This window comes from Diplotaxodon limnothrissa, linkage group LG2, assembly GCF_057381915.1.
Source record: "Diplotaxodon limnothrissa isolate DT_005_m linkage group LG2, D_limnothrissa_male_GT1.1, whole genome shotgun sequence".
In the NCBI taxonomy this organism is placed as follows: domain Eukaryota; kingdom Metazoa; phylum Chordata; class Actinopteri; order Cichliformes; family Cichlidae; genus Diplotaxodon; species Diplotaxodon limnothrissa.
In genome coordinates, this window is record NC_140597.1 from 24,820,762 (window position 1) to 24,841,590 (window position 20,829).

Consider the following 20,829-nt stretch of genomic DNA (forward strand, 5'->3'; position numbering starts at 1 on the left):
CTGAAAGGCTGCTCTGTAGTTGTAGTAGTTGTTCCTCTCTCTTTTTCAGAGGACTTCACCTGTTTCCTGCACAAACTTCTAGCAGTTAGAGTTGATTTTGATCCGCAGAAACTTAACAGAACAACCCCACAAGCACAGCCTCCTTTTCAACCATTCAATCAATATGCTCAAAATGCTCCAGTCACACTAAAAGATATCAAACCACAGCTGCACTTGTTTATGTTGGCCATGGGTGTAAAACGCTAACTAAGCTAGCAGTAACAGCAGTCTGTGTTTCACATATTTCTGTTGCAAATGTGACAGTTTAGAATATATTGCTACTGACTTTTAAATACTTTATTTCTACAGTGGGCTGCTGTTGAAATCCTCCTCATTTCCCAGTGACCGTAGAGTCAGAAAGTTGTTCTTGAGTTTTGTTACTTATGCTTCACCGAATCACAACAGTAATCATCTCAAGGTACTTTACAGTGTAAGCTACAAAAATGACAGAAACGAGAAATGAGCAGGCATTTGGCAACAGTGGAGAGAAATAACTCCAGCAGAACCAGGATCAGGGAGGGAGGCCATCTGCCACGAGCGGTTGGGGGGGCAAAAAGAAAAGCACAGAGATCACAAGTAACAAACAGGACAACACGCAAACAAGAGGAGAGAGAAGACAGAGAAACGACATGCAGTTGTGGCATCTAAGCACATTTGGTGTCGAGGGGAGGGGATCGAAGGAGAAGTGATTTACAGGGAGCCGCTGAGCCAGTGTGGGCGGGAGATTTGTGATCTCCCTTTCTAGTGCCTGCACCTTCAGTTATTACTACTACAGAAACATAATTTAAGACTATGATGATGTCACATGGCCCATTATGGCCTTTAAAATACACTTTGGGGTATAATTACAGTTGTTGTTTTTTAAAATATCCTTTATTTTTGGGAAACAGTTACTATGATCTGGTTCTTTTACAAGTGATGTATATTGTTTAGTTTTTCGCAACTCTAGCTGGGGGTCTGAGGTCTACCAGCACTGTCAGGTTTGACATATCATGTCCATAAATCCATGTTTGCATAGATCATTGTCAAACAAAGCACATCAAATACCCAATCATTTGATGTCTAAGATATTAAAATGTAAAAACGTCCAATGGGTGATTTCTTTTAATTAGGCACCGCTTGGAACTGACATTTCCTCCGTGAGATCAGTTTCAGCCTTTTTATTGCAGCAGGCAACTGAAATAATTTTTCAAAAGTGGATACCAGTGCTGAAATTTACACGTTTGTCCCTCTGGAGCCATTAGTTTTATAAATCCCATTAGCTGCTTGAAGTTTCAAAGTTTTCCAACTGACCCATCACTTCTATCTAAGGAAACTGATTTATTACACAATTTCAACCACTGGATACATTTCACAGGTATTTCTCTTGATTTAAAATTTCTATGAAGTCAAATTTATAACTTAGAAACCTAAGCACCTAAGAGCTTCTTCTTTTCAAGTAAAATAAAATGATGGCAATGACACATACAGCATGTTCATTAACGTTCATGTAGTACCAGTTTTCCCCTTTTTTCCCCTCAAAGCACTTTTTACACTGCAGGCTGCATCCACAGATACATTTTCAATGCTAACACACATCAGGGGATTCTTGGGGTTCGGTTTCTTGCCCACGGTCACTTCAGCATATAGATCCAGGAGCTGGGGATTGACTCACCAATCTTCTGAAAACTATGCAACCCACTCTAAATCCTGGGCCCCCATGAACAGGATATCTGTTCATGGGGGCAGATATCCTGTGAGAAATTTGCCACCAGTGAGGAGTGCAAGGGTCCACCCAAGAGACGTGACAAACCCCATAGAAATAGTGAGACTACTGAAGACTTGTACATGGTTAAACGTGTATGATGTAACAATAAAGTCATTCAGAAAAAATCTAGTTTAGTGGAAAAAAATTTACTTTGTTGCAACTTAATTGATTAATACTACATTTGTGGAGGCATCTTCCATTTTAAAAAAGCAACAACAGCAACAGGTAATATTAAAACTGTACAGAAATTGAAAAAAAAATAATTGCAAGGAAATGGTGGTCTTAATTTTATCTCTGCCCTCTATAGAGAGTAGTGTCAGTGTCCTTTTATGTAAGGAACTCTTTCTTTATGGATGCACTTCCTTTGTTTTTGGAGCACTTTATTAGATACTAGAGCAAAGGTAAGTCTGCATCAGGCAGAATTATTGTAGCATAGATGTGGCTTGGACTTTGAACTGCATATGCAAAAAAGGTTGCACTGCAAATGAAAGAAATAACTTTTAAGGTTAGCTCCACAGAGTACATCTAGTCCAAGTTCTCCAGTTAAGTGCACGCTGGACCGGTCTTCACACGAACTTAGAACTTAAAACTTGAGGTTCATCTCTTGAGGTTCATCCACTCCAGCAGGACTGAATTGGACACCTTTGATCCCCGAGAAACCGTTGCATGTCCGAGAGATGGCACCTTTAAACGGTCTTCTTGCATCAGTGAGGTGCGCCCGGTGCACCAGTGGTAATGCAGAAAGTGCATGTATTTGAATATCAAACCAGCTCCTGTCGATGAATCTGCTGCCACTGATAAATTGGCAGACATTATGCCAATAAAATTATAAGATGGTGATCACTTTGAGGAACATGCATCCATTACTCTGACATTTATTCTCCTTCATGCCGGGGTTGTTAATGGTAAATGATAAATCACCACGGCACCACCACGATATTTTTAGATGGGGTGGGAGATGAATGAGGTTATGATTCTGGTCTCAGTGGTCGATGTAGTCAGCGAGGGGCTGGCTGTGCCCCTCCCCCGGCTGTAGGTGATGGCTGACGCCGGTAGTCTAGCGGCAGAGAGCTGATCACTATTAACACAGGACCGCCTCTCAGGCTCACAGCCGTTCTCCCTGGTCCCCCACTCACCGGAAGGCAGCTCAGCAGCTGCGAACAGCCTGCGCACAGCCTCCCTCTTGTGTGCTCTGAGAATCTATTGGCCTGAGAGACGGTCGGGTTGAGGGAAGAGGCGAAACACCGGCAGGTGTTGACTAGCGGGGAGAAATCGCGGTGCAGACTGATGACGATGATGATGGTGAGGATGATGCATCTCTTCCCGTTATCTTTATGAATCGCATCGCGCTGTGTGGAGAGAAGTAGGGGCATCTTTTCGTCATTTCTTGCCTAACTGTAATGGAGGATTTCTGGTTGCTTTGAGGCTGCGTGTCTAAGTGTGGAGAGCTGAATACCGCCCGTAACTGAGAGCACAGCTCAGCATCGGCCCGCAGCGCTGCGCCATGGCCTTGGACGTCCAGACTTGCGCGGTGTTTACGGTGATCGCGGTTCTGGTGCTTGTGAACGTGCTGTTGATGTTCATCCTCGGTACTCGTTAAATGGATCTGCGCTTGGGGCCCGGTTCGCAGCGCAGCGCACTTTCACACAGGAGAGGAGAGAACAGCAGTGCGCGTTGGTCGAGAGCGGGGACACCCGGCGCTCCATCACGGCTACGCGTTGAAATGAATGACGTTGGTACAACATAATGTATTTCTGTTTCTTCCCACCACCCTACCACCACCCCCCACCCTCTCCCTCCTTCCAATCCTTCGTTATGTTTTGTGTCCTCCTCCCCCCCGTTTGTGATAGCTAGTGTTGTCTGGTGGTGGTCGTAGTTGTGCGGATACAGATCTGTGATGCGCTTACCTTTTTCTGTGGTGACTGGAAATTCATTTTCCCCGCATAATAGTATAAACATCTCCTCTCCAACCCACCTTCCCCAACCCCACGTCGATCTTCCCCTCTCCTCCATGTTGAATATTGTGGATTATGCGCATTGATGAATTTTATTCTATAATAATATGACTTTTAGATGGGAAATGAATGTGACGGTGTTTTTTAAAAATTATTCTAACAACGTCCTACTGCTGCATAAGGACTTGTTTTTTTTCCTCCCTTTTGTGATCCACTGTAGCCTCATCCACAATATGGCAGCTAATAGCTGTGCTGTGATATCTCCCCACAAGTCAGTGTGATATTTGTAGCAAATAGCGGTGCAAGTGAGAGGTTTGTGCTGCTGATCACACACTCTAGAGCATCATTGTAGTCTCAGCTGAACAGTAACCAACAGCATGGCAGGGTAGGCCTAATAAAGCAGGGCCTCATCACTCCAGGTTTCCCCCATTTTAGATTCAGCTAAACTGAGCTCCCATTTCACAGCCCCCACCCCATATTGTGCCCTGTTTTCTCTCTTGCACTTGTAGCACCTGTTTCTGAAGCCCACACGTTATGTCACCCAGGCACTAAATGGTGACTAATAAAAAATGCATCATTATATATTTCTTTCAGATGCAATGCAGTCCAAGTGAAAAGGCTTGTCAGCTGGAGATGACAAAAAAAAAAGTCTTTTTCCTTCCATTCCCTTCCAAGTGCATCGCCATAGTCTAATAAAGGATTGGAGGCAGGTGTCATGAATGTTGAATGAACGTCTGAAATAGATATTCTGAAAGCCCTATCCCAGAGCTGTCCATGACAGTCCTATTAATAGGGATGTTAGACTCACCAGGTTTTCTGAAGATACTGTATGTGCTTCCTCACACTCACTGCTAAGTGCTGTGTGTTTTCTGTGCGTGTGCAGTTAAGTGATAAATGTTGGACTGCAGGTGCTGTGAGATGTGTATTATGAACACAGATACCTCCATCACATGCTGTTGCATGAGGGCTGGTGTTTTCATCTCTGTGGCTGGTACAAACGCATAAACAGCATCCCCCTTTCGGAGACCCTCGCAGGACTGTAAGCATGCAAATCGTCGCAACGTCACAAGATCGTAACGTGCACCGCAGTGGTTATGGGTCACATGGCCAACAAACGGAGTGCTAATTACAGATGTGTTGCTCACATGTAAGTATGCGAGCATGTTAAGTGATGTGGGTGAGAGGTAGTCTCGAGTGGGTGTTATGTGCTGTGCCTTTTCAGTCTGCATCCTGCGCACATCCCGAGCATTCACACGTTTGTAATTCCACCAGGGCAGGTGCCTTCTAATAGAGTTCTGTTAAATGCTGTGCAGTCAGAAGTGTCAATGTGCAGATGGTGTGCGCGAGTGGGACAGCGGCGTGTGTGAGGATGTGTGTGCATTTCTCACCGGTTTTAAGCAGAGCATCTTTGATTGGCTCCCAGACTCGGGGTATAAGTGTATTACATAACAGGGTTGGCAGACACAGGGAGGACGGACCGCGAGACTCACTCGGTGCATTGGAATACACTACCTTGTTACTTTACGGCTCAGGCTCTCGCGGAGGACCATCACCTATTCCAAAACAGGAGTTCGATTATCATGATCGTATGAACCGGACTTCTCCATGCATACACTCTCCGAACAGTTACATGCCACAAACATGGTAAGGTTGGCTAAAGGCGTATGTGTGTGTGTGTATGCGTGCTTGTTCAGGGATGCTATTGGTACTTTGGTGCAGCTGTGCTAAGGTTGGATACAGAGGAGGATGTTGGAATGCAGTGGCTTTGCCAGTGCAGTGAATGCTGATGTGTTGCGCTGCAAAGATGATATAAGCAAGTGAATCTGCTTTCTATTCATACACATTTCCGTGTCAGGCTCCATGTCTGTGCTCTGACATGTAACAGAAAGCCCTGTCACAAATGCCTATATAAAGGGAAAGATTCCTCTGCATTCATTTGCATTGACCCAAATATGGGTTTTGCAGTTCAGAGATATCTGCTTAGCCCTCTGATCTTTCATGTAGGAACTGCAGTGTGCCCATAATGATGACATAGGTCATGACAGCTGATAGACACACATGTAATGATGAGTATGATGAGCAAGCCCTCTCTGTGCTTGGCTCTGTGTGTTTACTGTATTATCCAGCTAGGTATGGGGCCGTGCTTAGGCGGGAACGGGGGAAGATTGATTATGTAATGCTTTTAATTTATTCAGACATGTAGAGGGAAAAAAGGATGCAATATATTGGAGAGGGCAGTACTGATCTCATTAGAGAGATGGAGGGATAAACGGAAAGAACTGAGGAGGGAGGAACACTGTGAATGGATCTCCATCCCTCTTTCCTTTGCTCTTTCTGTCTGTTGCCCGTATTACAGCAGATTGATGGGGACAAGAGAGATTGCACTTGTAGTGAATGGGGCTGAAAATGGAGTGGTGCTGGAGGGACGACGAGGGGGTGGGAGGGCAAGAAGCAAGGCTGACCTCAGTGCCAAGGCTCATCTCTTCTATGGGCTTCTTTTTATGGTGTAAGTCAAGTGGAGCTGATTTGGCTTCCACTAGTTATTCCTTCAGGTGTTTTTTCCCTAATAGATCATTTAAATTCCCTTTCCTGAACCAGCAATGATTTTTTAATGTTTTTGAGCACTACTTATTGATCCTGTTTCCATGGCAGCGTGACACATGTTTTTGCGGTAACCCTCCTCTCTTCCTGAAGTGGAGCGCTTTGAGATATAGGCTACAGCTATTGTTACCCCAGCTACCTGTCCAAAGTGATGCCTGGCTAAACATCTTTGATCTCCGAACTGTCTGCAGAGGCCCGTGCTGTTTTCCTTTGCATTTTTAGATTTAATTTGAAATTGCAGTTTGTGATTGATTTTAATATTTAATAGCTGAGTGACACTGCAGTTATTCGGTGGTCACTCTTTGTGTGTGACTACTCTCTCACACGCGCCTAAATGTGGAAATATTGTGGTGCACCCTGAAATGTCCTTGCCTCATCCCATCATCTTGTCAATATCAGTGAAGCATCCTCATCTGTCACCATGACGACGGCTGTTCTTTCACTTCCAGGCATGGAAGTCCGTCCCTCCCTGTATTCACTTCTCTGCCCTGATTGGCTTATAGCCCCTGTAGCTGTCTCAGTAATCCATCAGGGTGGTGGTCTTGTCTACAGGTTGGAGGGCCCATGTAGCTTCTGAGTTTGACACATGCACACACTGTGTTGTTTCTTATAGACACACTGCAAACTCACTGCATCGGCAGGAAGGTAGAAAAGCAATTTTGTGCTAGACTGAGGTAGAGGTAGGAGGGTCATTTTTGTCTTTTACAATAGACAAAATAATCTTAGATAATTAAAGAGAAAAAAAACAATTAGCTAAACGTATAAAATGAAAGTAGCTCAATAGGATTATGCAAAGGCCTTAAGAGAAGTAAGGAACTAATTTTGTAGCCATCCCTGTGACAGCTATTTCTGCAGGCCTTTGATAAGTCCTTACCTAGAGCCACAGCATCCCTTGTCAGGGTTGGTTAGCGCTGGCTGCTCTGCCCACAGCCCCAGGGACTGGATGCGTGGTTAAGCTCCGGACTGGAGAATGCTGATGAACACTACTGTGGAGAGAACAATTGGGACAAACAGTTGGATTTGTTCCACGGATGCATACACAGGTTTCATGCATACAGAGTAAAAACGTGGGGCTGCACGCATGCATGGGGTTGTGCTTCACAAGGTAACAGAGCTAAGTGATCAGTGCGACAGATGGTGACGCTTTAGATTGATGATTTCAGGCACTAAAGAACATGTCTTTTAATGAGAACAACCTTTAGCTTCTCCGGTTCCCCTTAAAGACTACTGATCACCTTACAATCTCTAATTGATGCACATCAAATAACTTTGCTCATGTACGTTGCACAAATTCAATCTTTATTTTTAGTGTCGCATAATGTCCACATTATTTATTCATGATTTTAAAGTCAATAGAAAAGATTTGATGAGTCATCCTTTCATGTTTGGTAGAAGACTGCTGCAGATAAAATAACAAGCCCCAGTGACAGCATGAAGGAAAGGAGATTATCCCTTCACATTTGTTTGCTCCTTAGCATTTATATTACATTAACACATGTAATTATTCTAATGTCATAATGGGCCAATTACCGTCCCTGTGTGGAGACTGGTGCTGTGCCACTGAACACAGAATGTTTTCCCCACTAACGGCTCTGCCTTTTTTGTATCGTTGTTTTATTGTTGTGTTGTTCTATGATCTGTGTTGGCTATTGTGCCGTTCTATTTGCTGTGCAGTCCCCGAGCTGCTAGCGGGCCCTGGCTTTGAGGGCCTATGTTTAACTCCATTAGAAATCTGAGTGGGTTTAACAACAAGGACTCACACATACTGGAGCCAAAATCTGGCATATTACTGTACTGCATTCAGTTTCAGATTTGATTCATTTACCGTTTTGGATCACGTTGGATTGTGTTCTGTTGATCAATGTTTAGTGTTTACTCCTGCTTCACAGCTTCACGTGATCAGAATAATACATAAGGTATTTCTTGTCTCTCCTTCCAATTCCTACAGTTGATAAGTGGAGGTTCAATCGTCAACGCTGAGGCGGTATGGGACCATGTGACCATGGCGGACCGGGAGTTGGCGTTTAAGGCCGGTGACGTCATCAAGGTGCTGGACGCCTCCAACAAGGACTGGTGGTGGGGCCAGATTGATGAGGAGGAAGGATGGTTCCCTGCCAGCTTTGTACGGGTGAGTTAGCTGCAGCCATGGCTGGCCAGCGACCACAGACACAACAGACACCCACACACGTACACAAATGGAGGCACATGAACATATGCACCCGAGCTGATAAATAAACATACTGGAAGGTACACATGCACAATTATTCCGCCTTACACAAACACACTTTCACAAAGCACACACATTAATATGCTTCTTCCACAGTTCCACTGTTAAGTGCTGCTTTATTTTAATAATACATAACACTGAAGAGAGGAGAAAACAGCTAGCTAGGTGCCTTTATCGGATGTTCAGGGACAAGAAAACAAAGATGCTGATGAGCCCCCTTTTCTTTTTTTTTTTAGCGTAGCATCACCTTCAACTTCTATCCTTGAAATCCAATTAAATTTACAACATCCTCGCATTACATCATGATTATGTAATAGCACCCATGTCTTAGTTCAGCTGAATCCAAAAACTGCACGCTGCCGCTGAATGCCTTTCCCTACTACTTTTACTTCTGCTTTCTGTAATTGCACTTCTCTTGGAATGGTGAAGCGTGACTGTACAGGAAGATGTATATTCATAGTTTAACTCTGCGATATGTTTTTGAAATTTCTTTGGATGAAAGCAGAAGGCTTCTCGCCTAAAGTCTTAGTCCAAGGCATATAATAATAAAAAATATTTTAATTAGACACAATTTATGATGCAAAGTAGAATATATCGTTGAACATTCCTGATATGGTTTAGTGTCTTTATGAAGGAAGGAAGAATTAGCATCTTTGCTGCAGTTGAAGGGATCCCACAGCAGAGCACCCACCCAGACACTTTCCATGGTCATTCCCACCTGTCCACCCTTCCATATTCACTCCTGAGAGGGCAGGGCAGACAGGCTGACTGACTGTCAACCAAAAAGTATCTTTCTGTTCTGTCATTCTCTCTTTCCAAGGTGGAACCCCACCCTCCTCAGCCCCAAACAAAACAGGTTTTCTATATCAACCCCATAGCAACTCCACGGTTCCAAAACACCACGTCAAAGGTGCGTTTTTTTTCCCAGCTTCATCTACCCATCCAGCCTGCCCGCCCACCCGCCCGCTCCAGTCTGTCCACGCAACGTGCCCTCGACATTACCAAACATTAACGTTATCACATCATTCCTCAACGGGCTCGATAGAGAGGCAGAACTGATGAGTCAAAAGTAAAGCTAATGTGAAATGTCTCCTTAAAGGGCCATTCTAAAAAAAATTGTACAGATGTATTCACGTAGAATTAGATGGATTTGGGAAAAATTACTCATGTTTTTTTTTTATAGTTCAATTATGGATCATTCTCTTCAGTACTCTATTTACTATTGACTCTGACTATTTCTCAGTCTTAATGCTGTGCTACTAGTTCTCGTCTGCAGTCAGTGCTCTACCACCCGTCACTCTGCTTGTCTGTGGCGCTACATTCCTCATCTTGTGTTTGACATTCTACCCGTCGGTTCTTTGATGTTCTCTTGGCAAACTGTGTGTCATCAGGTGTTGGCTGCTGGGCATCTGAAAACACGCTCACTTGGCCCTTTCTACGAGCGAGAGTGGAATACACGATGTATGTGGATCTCTATGTGTGTGCGTGAGTGTCGGTGAAATCACGAGGTGGTATTTGAGCGCATGCATGCATATGTGTAGGGGGCAGATTTTGAGTCACGCATTAAATGCCCTCAGAATATGTGCTCGGTCTCTGAGAGAGGCTTTTTTATACTCTGGAGTGTTTGGCAGTGTGTTTTTTGACATGCTGGAGAGCGACTCACTGTCTAAACTACCAGAGGACCTCTTAATGAAGCGCTGTGTTTATGTGTGGGATGTTTGGGTGTGTATGCTTTCATGTGTGACTGGTAACACATTAGGAGAGCTAATATTACTTGTTAATACTAACAATAATCATTATATATAAATATGTTGTCTAATCCTTTTTTTCCCCACCCAACCTTTAAGAAAGCTCTTTACTCATTCGAATGCATGTGGCTCTTGTGTGTGCATGAATGTATTTGTCCTCAGCTGTGGGTGAACCAGGAAGACGGTGGAGCAGAGCCAGCTGAAGGAACCAGCGAGGTACAGAACGGGCACCTGGATCCAACCAATGACTGCTTATGTCTGGGCTCACCCCTCCAAAACCGAGACCAGATGAGGGCTAACGTTATAAATGAGATTATGAGCACAGAGAGACATTATATCAAACACCTCAAGGACATCTGTGAGGTACTAAACACCGGCACACATTCATAAATCACACATCTATATACACTGCTGTTCCCGGCTTTGCTTTAATATGTCAAGTAAGAGCAGGGCAGGTTATAAACTATATGGTATGAAGCTGAATTAATTAAAAAGCAGCAGTCTTTTTGATGCTACGCATCTAGTATCTTGCATAAATTCGTAACACTCCCACATTCACACTTTTATTCCAGGCATTTTTTTTCTTTCTCGTTTGCTAAACAGGCCAAAAATAATGCTTCTTTAGCTAAATGCAAAACCGCAATATGTCAGCTGTACACAGTGGTCCCAGCAGTCCAGACCAAATTTGTCATTATATTATGAATCATCCTGAAGTGACAAGCTAAAATTCACACCTAATAAAAATAAACAAAACCCTGGCCATTTTTATATTATTAGAATTGCAGCTCTTTAAAAATGCTCCCAAGCCAGGAATCTCAGTCTAATAAATAATAAACAGGCATGTATCCTCTATAAAGTGCACACATTGTAACATTTGAATATATTAATAACTTAATTTCTAAAATATTTGGAGCTAGTACAATTTTGCCTCTATATGCTGCATCATTTGATTTAAATGTCTTTACAACATACACTACATACAGCCTGCTTTTCCCTGGCATGTGTCTGGTCTTTAAACAGTGGTATCTAACTCACTAATCTAAGTGACAATCACTGTTATTTACTGGCCACCACACTAATGATAAAAGGCACTTGACTGATTAATCATCAGCAAGTGTGAGCACCTAAAGGAAGACGTTTTGGCACTTTGCTGTTCAGGTGTGTGCTCACACAATCCCACAATCTTCCCAGGAGTACACGTCCCAGCATATTCACTCCATCATCAGACTGCGTGATGCTCGTAAAAACCCCAACGCTACATCTCAGACTCTGCAGCCCTCAGTTAGCATGTTTAAAGTTCATGACAGTGCAATCAAAGAAAGACTGAACAGGTATGGCTTGTTTGCAACCTTTGCCAGGAGAAAGCCTCTTCTCTTTAAAAAGAACATGCTTATGTTTTGATAAGCATCTGAAAAAACAACAAGACCTCTGCAACAATGTCCTTTGAACAGACAAGACCAAAGTGGAGATGTTTGGCCGTAATGCACAGCACACAGCAGTGCTCTATGCTAGAATAAACAGTTTTGAACTTAGACGATTTCCATCACATATTTTCCAATCATCTTTCCCTAAACTGCTCTATACATGTTTGTATTCCAGATCATATCTAGGTAAGCATCTTGTTTAAGAATAGTTGCAATAAAGCGTGGATTTTACCTCTGCACGTCTTGCTAATGTAAGCAACTTTGATCTTCCAAATATTCAAGGACATGCACGGGCAAAGGATTTTCTGAGCTGAGGAACAGATTTGAACAAGCTCACTTTTAAATAATAAAAACTGAAGTTGAAGAGCTAAAAACCAGACCAAGCAATCAAAAATACAGATGTAGAATATTCTGGATTTAAAAAGCCGGTCAGTTCATTAAAGTAAGTTGCTTCGGTGTTTTAGAAAAGTTACAAAGAAGAAGAAATTTTGCACTGCTGAATTCAAAATGATGCTAAGATATTTTTTTTTTGTTATTTAAAAAATTATTTATTAGATGCCTGTAATGTTTTTTATGTTTCTCAGATGTTTTAATTCATCACCAGTAAATGACTTGATCGTTGAAATGTCACATTTCTCAGATACAATAATGTGAAGTCCCTGTTGTGATTATGCATATTTGAACTGAGCCTGACTTTAAGAAACAAAACAAAAAGGATTAGCATGCATATTTCACAATGACAGCAGGGAGAAGTCTGGCTATCTTATATCAGATCTGTTCCCAAAGTGCCAAAGCTTCAGGGCATTTAATTAACTACAAGCAGCCATGGCACAGTTCGAGACCTGATACTCATTTTGAAAAATGCTTGTGCTCATCTGAACAGGATCTTCTGTCAAAGCCTCACTGTAGCTGTAACCGGTGTTGTTTGCAGGGCTACTTGCGCCAGTGCAGGAAGCGCGTGGACATGTTTAACGACGACCAGTTGAAGGTCATCTTTGGAAACATCGAGGACATCTACCGCTTTCAGATGGGTTTTGTCAGAGATTTGGAGAAACAGTACAACACAGAGGAGCCGCACCTCTCTGAAATCGGGCCGTGCTTTTTAGAACACGTGAGTATATTTTAGACAAACTTCGACCAAAAATGAAAGAAGAAGAAGAAGAAAATAGATTTTTCTTTTATCTCGTCTCGTTATCTTGAGATAATATTTAAATTGTGGAGCTAATTAACCAGCTAACAGCATCCTAAGATAAGAAGAAATTAATGTTTTAGAAACCATAATCACTCCCCTATTTATATGATTTTTCTTTTTAATTATCCTGACGATGTCCATCTCTACTCCTTTGCACTACAGCAAGACGGTTTCTGGATTTATTCAGAATACTGTAACAACCACTTGGATGCCTGTATGGAGCTGAGCAAACTGATGAGGGATGGCAGGTACCAGCACTTCTTCGAAGCCTGCCGCCTCCTCCAGCAAATGATTGACATCGCCATAGATGGCTTCTTGCTCACGCCCGTCCAGAAAATCTGCAAATATCCACTCCAGTTGGCCGAGCTTCTTAAATACACCGCACAGGAGCACAGGTACAGTACGCCGAGGCCACGAATAACTTTTCAGCTGTTTCATTTGTTGCCCTTTCATAGAAATGCATTTGCTTCTAAAAGTGAAGTCATTACTGATGCATCATTTTGTTCCAGATGCATTGTGTTGCAATGCAGCTGTTGCAGGTGTTGGGTTTAAACCACTGAAGCGGTAATTATCCATGCATGAACTGGAGCAAATGTTGTTTTGTACTCTTTTTTTTTTTTCCTTTTTTTTTTTTTGAAGAAAACATCTCATTACGAACTCTAAGTTGTCTTGAAAATACTAAATTCCACTGTTCATATATACAGTATTCCATTCCACACACACACACATATATATATATATATATATATATATATATATATATATATATATATATATATATATACACACATATATATATATATATGTAGAGAGAGAGATAACAGGTTAAATATGAATTGAGGATTATTTTCTTCGGGTGTTGGCACACACAAAACAATCTATGTTTTTGCAGCACAGAAGCAGAGTATGTAATCTAAACATTTGCTGATGAGCTTTCATGCATTAAACGCATATGTGCGCATCCAGATGTGCAAACTCATGCGTGCAAACCCACGGAAACATGGTGTAAGTGATTCAGCATGTCTCAGCCAGCTCCAGGTCATTCACAAACCACGCGTTCTCAGCCAGAGAGGGACAGGTGCCAGCTCTGCCAGCGAGGCCTGCCAGATCGCAGTGTTTGACTGTTAGGAGCAGTGGAGAATCTGCCAGATATAGGACTCTCTCTGTCACACAAGCACACACACACATATTATCTTCCAAAGTGAGGATTGGATCTGCAGCACATCTAAGCCAGAGGGATAAATCCAGCTCAGTTAGCAAAGACGCAGCCGGAGTTAACTGTGAATAGAGAAAGTGGCTGATTAAAATTAAATAGCAGTGTCTTTTTTCCCTTTTTTTGAGTGTGTTCCAGCAGATTTACTACTGTTACTTGAGTTTATAACCCCGCTCTTTAATAGGCTACTCTGTATCATTAACTACTACAACATTACATGCCTTTGAGTGGCCAACCACCAAGAGCTACAACCCTCTTAAACACCCAAGAGTAATTATGTGTGCACTGTGTCTATAGTGACTATCGATACGTGGCAGCAGCGCTGGCAGTAATGCGGAACGTCACCCAGCAAATCAACGAGAGGAAGAGACGGCTGGAGAATATTGACAAGATCGCCCAGTGGCAAGCCTCGGTTCTGGACTGGGAGGTATGTGTATGAATGTACCGTACTGTACTGAACAAAAGCTTAATGTTTATGTTTTTATGTTTTCCCAAATGGTGCCATTAATTCCTAAAATGTGGGGCGTAGACAGCATTTACACCCAAAGCATCTCAGACTAAAGAAAAGGGTCCATCAGCAACACCTATGCCTTTGTTTTCATTTTACCACCAGAAAGGGTCTTTGCACAAATGGCAATAAAAGAAATCCAGCCATGGCCAGCAGCCCGTAGTAGCAATGTAAATTACATTGAATGGTTGTGATATGCTACAGTAAGCTCCCCTGCCACTGCTTTTCCCTGTGGGCTTTTCTCTAATTTTTTCATGGCAGATTCGGGTCGAGTGAGTTTAAAATACTGAGATATTTTGGCGGCATTTTCAGACGTTTAGTGTTAACTATGAGGTGTCAAACTGGAGAAAAAATGTTAAGAACAGCGATACAGAGAGATTAAAGCGGTTAAATTGCCCGTTAACGTGCTCGAGACTGACGTGTGTGAGAAAGTGTTTGTTTGAGAAAGGGAAACAAATGAATGCAGATGATTTGATCTGCAGACTCTTTTCAAGAAACTCTGTGAATCAAGCACAGGCCTTCCTGGGGGCAACAGTGCTGCTCGTTGATAATAATTAATTTACTCTGATGGTAGAAATTCACACTGCGACACACACTTACTCAGAGCATACTTTTTATTTTACCACCAACAAAAACAGTAACATACAATAATAACAATAAGAATATATCATAATATATTTATGCTCTCTCTTTCATAAACAAGCAGAAGAAAATGAGCAAAAACGCAAAAAATAAAATCCAAAGGTTACGTTATAGTCTCCTGCTGCATTTCAGATGTGTCCTTTGTATTTAATCTTAAATTTAAACATTTACTTGTGCCGGTAATTTTTTAAATAATAAAGAAATAATAAACAAAATAATGTCTTTATAACTACTTCAAGGCATCCTGGTGCATTTTAGTCGACAGATGATCTCCTGTTGGGAAGTTTTAGTTGTACTTACAGTAACGTAGTGGCTTGACTTGAAGTTGAGTAACATCTTTCCTCTGCTCCTTTTTCATTGTTACACACATAGTCGAGACACGGTGAAACACAAAGCAGAGGAGACTAATAAGGCAGAGACTCTCACGCTGGCCTTCAAAGTAATGACTGCAGTAATGTAAATAACATAAATAAGGTAGTTTGTTTTGACTTGCTTTGCCAGCTGAACACTCTGGACCGCCATCTTATGTTTAAATGATGTGACTGTCTTAGTCTCTTTTTAAATACCTGTAGGCCAACGAGTGCTTTTTTACTAACATACCAAAAAACAGATGAGCTAGGATTGAAACACACACAGCAGGAAAGCGAGTGTTTAAAAACTGAAAAAGACACCTTGATTTTCAGAGCAGGACGTAACTGTGTGTTGACTGATTTCCAAAGGATTAATCCAGCAGTTTACTACTGCACTTTGCAAAGTTGGGCAGCTTGTAATAAGATTTTATTTTATTTACTAGTTGGTTTCAAGATTGGTTGGTTTCAAGCACTCCCCCTTCCTAACCTGGAGAGACATTTAGATGTTTCAGCCTGTAAAAAACGTTCCATAATTCCGATTTATCCCTGATGACATGATTATGACATTATCAGGTTTAATTTCCAAGACTTCTTTGTGAACCACAAAATATATTATGTAACTGTTTCCACAGGCTGAGTGCGACTAACGGTGATGAGTAAATAAATTTTTGCTGTAGCAGGAGTATTCTTTTCATTCGTTAACTCTTTAACTGTTGTGTTTATGTCTAGGGGGATGATATATTGGACAGGAGCTCAGAGCTCATCTACACTGGGGAGTTGTCATGGATCTATCAGCCGTATGGACGCAGCCAGCAGCGAGTCTTCTTCCTCTTTGATCACCAGCTGGTCCTCTGTAAGAAGGTAAGGCTGTGTCTCTCTTCAACGTCTTCCCTTTATTTAAAGACTTTATTGAGTGAAAACATGCTTGGAAGCTAAAATGTAGCCTCCACTCGTGTTCTTGGAAGTTGCAAGATCACATGGCTGGTGACAGAGACGCTTGAAGACAATGTGAATTCTTACAACCTGAAAACAGATTATATAATGCTGCATGAGACGCACCAGCCCTCGCTGAAGATGCGTTCAAATCCTCAGTGCCTTTCACAAAATGGAGCTTTGGTAGTTTAGGCTCTAATGCACCAAGGCTGTGCTCGCCTGTCAGACGAATGTTCACGCCTGGATTGACTCAATACACGCACAGAGATACAGACACAAATGCAGGCAGACACTTAGACACAAACACACACAGAGGCTGAAAAACTACATCACGAACACACACGTGTGGAAGCAGAGGAACAATAGTTTTATCACTACACAGACAAACACACACACAAAACAAAAAACAAAGACTTGGAGTTATATTGTCTTTCCACGCACACACACGCCCTCCCCTGACTTGTCACATTTGAACATCTATGGCACCAGAAATGAACTCAGGTGTGTCCTCAGACCTCTCTGTGTGCCTGCTGTTCTGGTCCACTAACAAAAATCTGCTCCGAGTCATTCTACATTATAAATTCCAGTCTTTGTTTTTATTCTTGCTTATCCAGCATCCTCAGTGCTACATATGTATCGGCTCCTAAGAGCCCTCGAGATGCGTGAGGAGCACATTACATGTTGCCTGCCTTCTTTTCCTCTCATCTCTTCCTTATCAGCACAAAGATGCACATTTGCCTCTGCATGCTTATTAAAAGACGCCCCGATCCTTTCTTTGTACCTTCGTCGACCTCGCAGCGTAACGGGATGTTCGTTTCCTCCTGAGGGAGGGGTCGCGGCGAAGAATTTTTCACGTGGCCATCTTGTTCCTGCAAATGATGAAAGTTAGAAGGGTTACAGTTATTGTGCTGTGTGCGCACGTGGAGAGCTGAAATGCAAAGCAATAACAATGTCAGTCAATACTCATTCATTAGTTGTGTTTGTGTCTTTTGCAGTATGTGTTTTATAGCTGCTGGTGTGTTGGGCTCAGGTACTCAAAAATCATGTTGCTCAGAAATTAATAGATAGAAAGTTGAAATTTCAGAACATAAATTTTGAACCTTTAACTGAAATTTCTTCTTACTAAAAAGGACATATTCCATGACCTGACATACACCAAAAAAAGCCCTTTTCACAATTTACAACAGAATTTTCAGTTTTACACAGTAAAAAAAAATATGATATTTTCTATGAATTCACATGAGATGTATTTTTTAAATTTCAGGTTCTTTTATTTCTTTATTTCCTTTACAGTGTAAACCCAATGGGCCGTCCTGAAACATTTCTGATTTAATAAAATTTTCTTTTCATGCGAAAAAACAAAGATATTGCTAAAATTAAGCTTTTTCATCTTAAGATAGCTCAGGAATTACATTTATAGTTGAACGTCTTCATGTGCTTAGTAAATGGACATTTTTTAAAAAGTTACTAGGCACTGTTATCAGGCGTTATTAGGCACCTTCACTGATGTGGCCCATTTAATATGAAATTACACTGGATGCACCCTGTGATGTTAGATGAGTTTGAGACCCCTGCTATACAAATATTCGATTCATGGCGGTGTCATTTTACAGTCATTCGCCTGGTTTTAGTGTGTATCTGATAATCTAGTGCCATGCGTCCTTTTTTGTGATATTAGGCAAAGAACTGAAAAATAGGGCTGTTTTCTGCAGCGTGTGAGTGAAAGGTGTCACGTAAGGCAGACTCTCGAGATACCGTGTTTGTCGGCTCCTCTAAGATTCAGCACACACACAATGACAAAAATCTATCTGCTCTTCACCAGGATCTGATACGCCGGGACATCCTGTACTATAAGGGCCGCATTGACATGGATCGCTACGAGGTGCGGGACACTATAGACGGGCGTGACGAAGACTTCAACGTTAGTGTGAAGAATGCCTTTAAATTGTGCAACAAAGACAGCGAGGAGATCCACATCTTCCTGGCCAAGAAGCCAGAGGAGAAGATCCGCTGGCTCAGGGCCTTCGCCGAGGAGAGGAAGATGGTGCAGGAGGATGAGAAAATTGGTTAGTCACACACCGCTCTACACCTCCCTGTTTGAAAACTATTAGTTTTGTTCACAAAATGCTGGAACTTCAGTTTATTCTTTTGTATATTTATCACATTTACATAGATGAGATCGTCAAGCACATTTTAATATTTTACTAAGAAAACCTGAGTAAATCCCGAGTTTTTAAATGGTGATTTCATTCATTAAGGGAAAAAAGCTATGCCAGTCTACCTGGCCCTGTGTGAAAAAGTAATTACAAAGCCATTTCTAAGGCTTTGGGACTCCAGCGAACCATGGTGAGAACTAATATTCAGAAAGCGGTGACAGTGGTGAACCTTCCCAGGAGTGACTGCCCTACCAAAATTACTCCAAGGATGGATGCATTAGCGGCTCATCCAGGAGGTCACAACAGAACCCAGAACAACATCAAAAAGAACTGCAGGCCTCACTCGTCTCAGTTAAGGTCAGCATTCATGATTCAACAATAAGAAAGAGGCTCGGCAAAATGTTCAAGGCGAAAACCACTGCTGACCAAAAAGATCACAAAATCTTCTGTTGCATTTGCCAGAAACCATCTTGATGATCCATAAAACTGGGAAATATCTTCAAAAGCGGAACTTTTTGGAAAGTTTGAGCCCCATTGCATCTGGCAAGGAGCTAACAAGGACATCGTACCAACAGTCAAACATGGTGGTGGTAGTGTGATGGTCTGGAGCTGCTTTGCGATCGTGGCTCAAGAGTTGGGAGTTCACCTTGTAATTGGAAGGTTGCCGGTTCGAGCCCCGGCTCGGACAGTCTAAGTTGTTGTGTCCTTGGGCAAGACACTTCACCCGTTGCCTACTGGTGATGGTCAGAGGGCCCGGTGGCGCCAGTGTCCGGCAGCCTCGCCTCTGTCAGTGCGCCCCAGGGTGGCTGTGGCTACAATGTAGCTGCCATCACCTGTGTGTGAATGTGTGTGTGGATGACTGGATGTGTAAAGCGCTTTGGGGTCCTTAGGGACTAGTAAAGCACTATACAAATACAGGCCATTTACCTTTGCTGCTTCAGGACCTGAATGACCTGCCGTAATTGATGAAACCATAAATTCTTCTCTCTACCAGAAAATCCTGAAGGAGAATGTCTGGCCATCAGTTCATGCCTTGAAGCTCAATAGCACTTAAGCTATGCACCAGGACAATGATCCAAAAACACACCAGCAGGTCCACTTCTGAAAACACAAAAATTAAGGTTGTGGAGTGGCCTAATCACTTCAGCCTGATTGAGATGCTTTGGCATGACCATTCATGCTTGAAACCCTCCCCTGTGGCTGGATTAAAACAATTTTGCAAAGAAGAATGGGCCAAAATTCCTCCACAGTGATGTGAAAGAGTCATTACCAGTTATTGCAAGCACGTTATTACAGTTCTTGCTGCCAAGGGTCACACGGTCAATTATTAGGTTTAGGGGGAACTACTTTTTCACACAGGGCCAAGTAGGCTTTCGATACTTTTTTCCCTTAATAGATGAAATGCTCATTTAAACACTGCATTTGGTATTTACTCTGGTTATTTTTGTCTAATATTAAAATTTCCCTGATTATCTGAAAGATGAAAGTGTGACAAATATGCAAAAAAATAAGAAAGAAAATAAGAAAGGGGCAAATACTTTGCTGGAATTCACTGCAAAAAACATGAGCTAACATCAAAGGGACAGTTCACCCAAAAAGTTACATTTTTTCTTCCTCGGCCATTTAACCATTTAGATCGTTTCAGTGCAAGTTGTCTAGTTTTAAAAATACAAGTTTTAGAACTATCTGCCTTCACTTGAATTGAATGGAGATGCAGGTAATCAAACAATTTTTGAAAACATTGCAGCAGCGCCCCTTCCTAGAAATCATGACCTGCATAGCCCACAATGTCTACAAACCTTGTTGTCAGCAGTTTCATGTGCGACCTGTTCTTTCCAACCAAAAGGAGCGTGGTTGTAGGTAACGTTACAGTTCAGCAGATGCAGACATCAGTGTTGTTTTCTTGTCACAAGCATGAGCCTCTTGTGATGGTTACAGGGCCATTGCTGTCTGCAGGGTGATGCACCTTTTTTTATCTCTGAGGTTTATAGATTTTGAATCTGAAAGACCAAAGTGATAATTGGGCTTTTTCTCCGGCTGGCTGGGCTGTGATCAAAATGTAGCAGAAGGTGATAAACTACAAAGTGTTTTTCA

At 42.2% G+C, this 20,829-nt stretch overlaps 1 protein-coding gene across 4 annotated transcripts in view; it reads left to right on the forward strand.

Moving 5' to 3' along the window:
• arhgef9a (Cdc42 guanine nucleotide exchange factor (GEF) 9a) overlaps positions 1 to 20,829 on the forward strand; it is a 43,330-nt gene that overhangs the window by 17,662 nt on the left and 4,839 nt on the right. For 3 of the 4 annotated variants that reach the window (XM_085361573.1, XM_085361581.1, XM_085361589.1), the window contains exons 5-11: positions 8,291 to 8,470; positions 10,480 to 10,680; positions 12,673 to 12,852; positions 13,096 to 13,328; positions 14,444 to 14,573; positions 16,376 to 16,507; positions 18,402 to 18,645. In XM_085361573.1, coding sequence (XP_085217699.1) covers positions 8,291 to 8,470; positions 10,480 to 10,680; positions 12,673 to 12,852; positions 13,096 to 13,328; positions 14,444 to 14,573; positions 16,376 to 16,507; positions 18,402 to 18,645 — 1,300 coding nt within the window. Of the gene's footprint in view, positions 1 to 8,290; positions 8,471 to 9,389; positions 9,480 to 10,479; positions 10,681 to 12,672; positions 12,853 to 13,095; positions 13,329 to 14,443; positions 14,574 to 16,375; positions 16,508 to 18,401; positions 18,646 to 20,829 lie in introns of all 4 variants that reach the window. The other variant, XM_085361598.1, reaches the window with a different exon arrangement.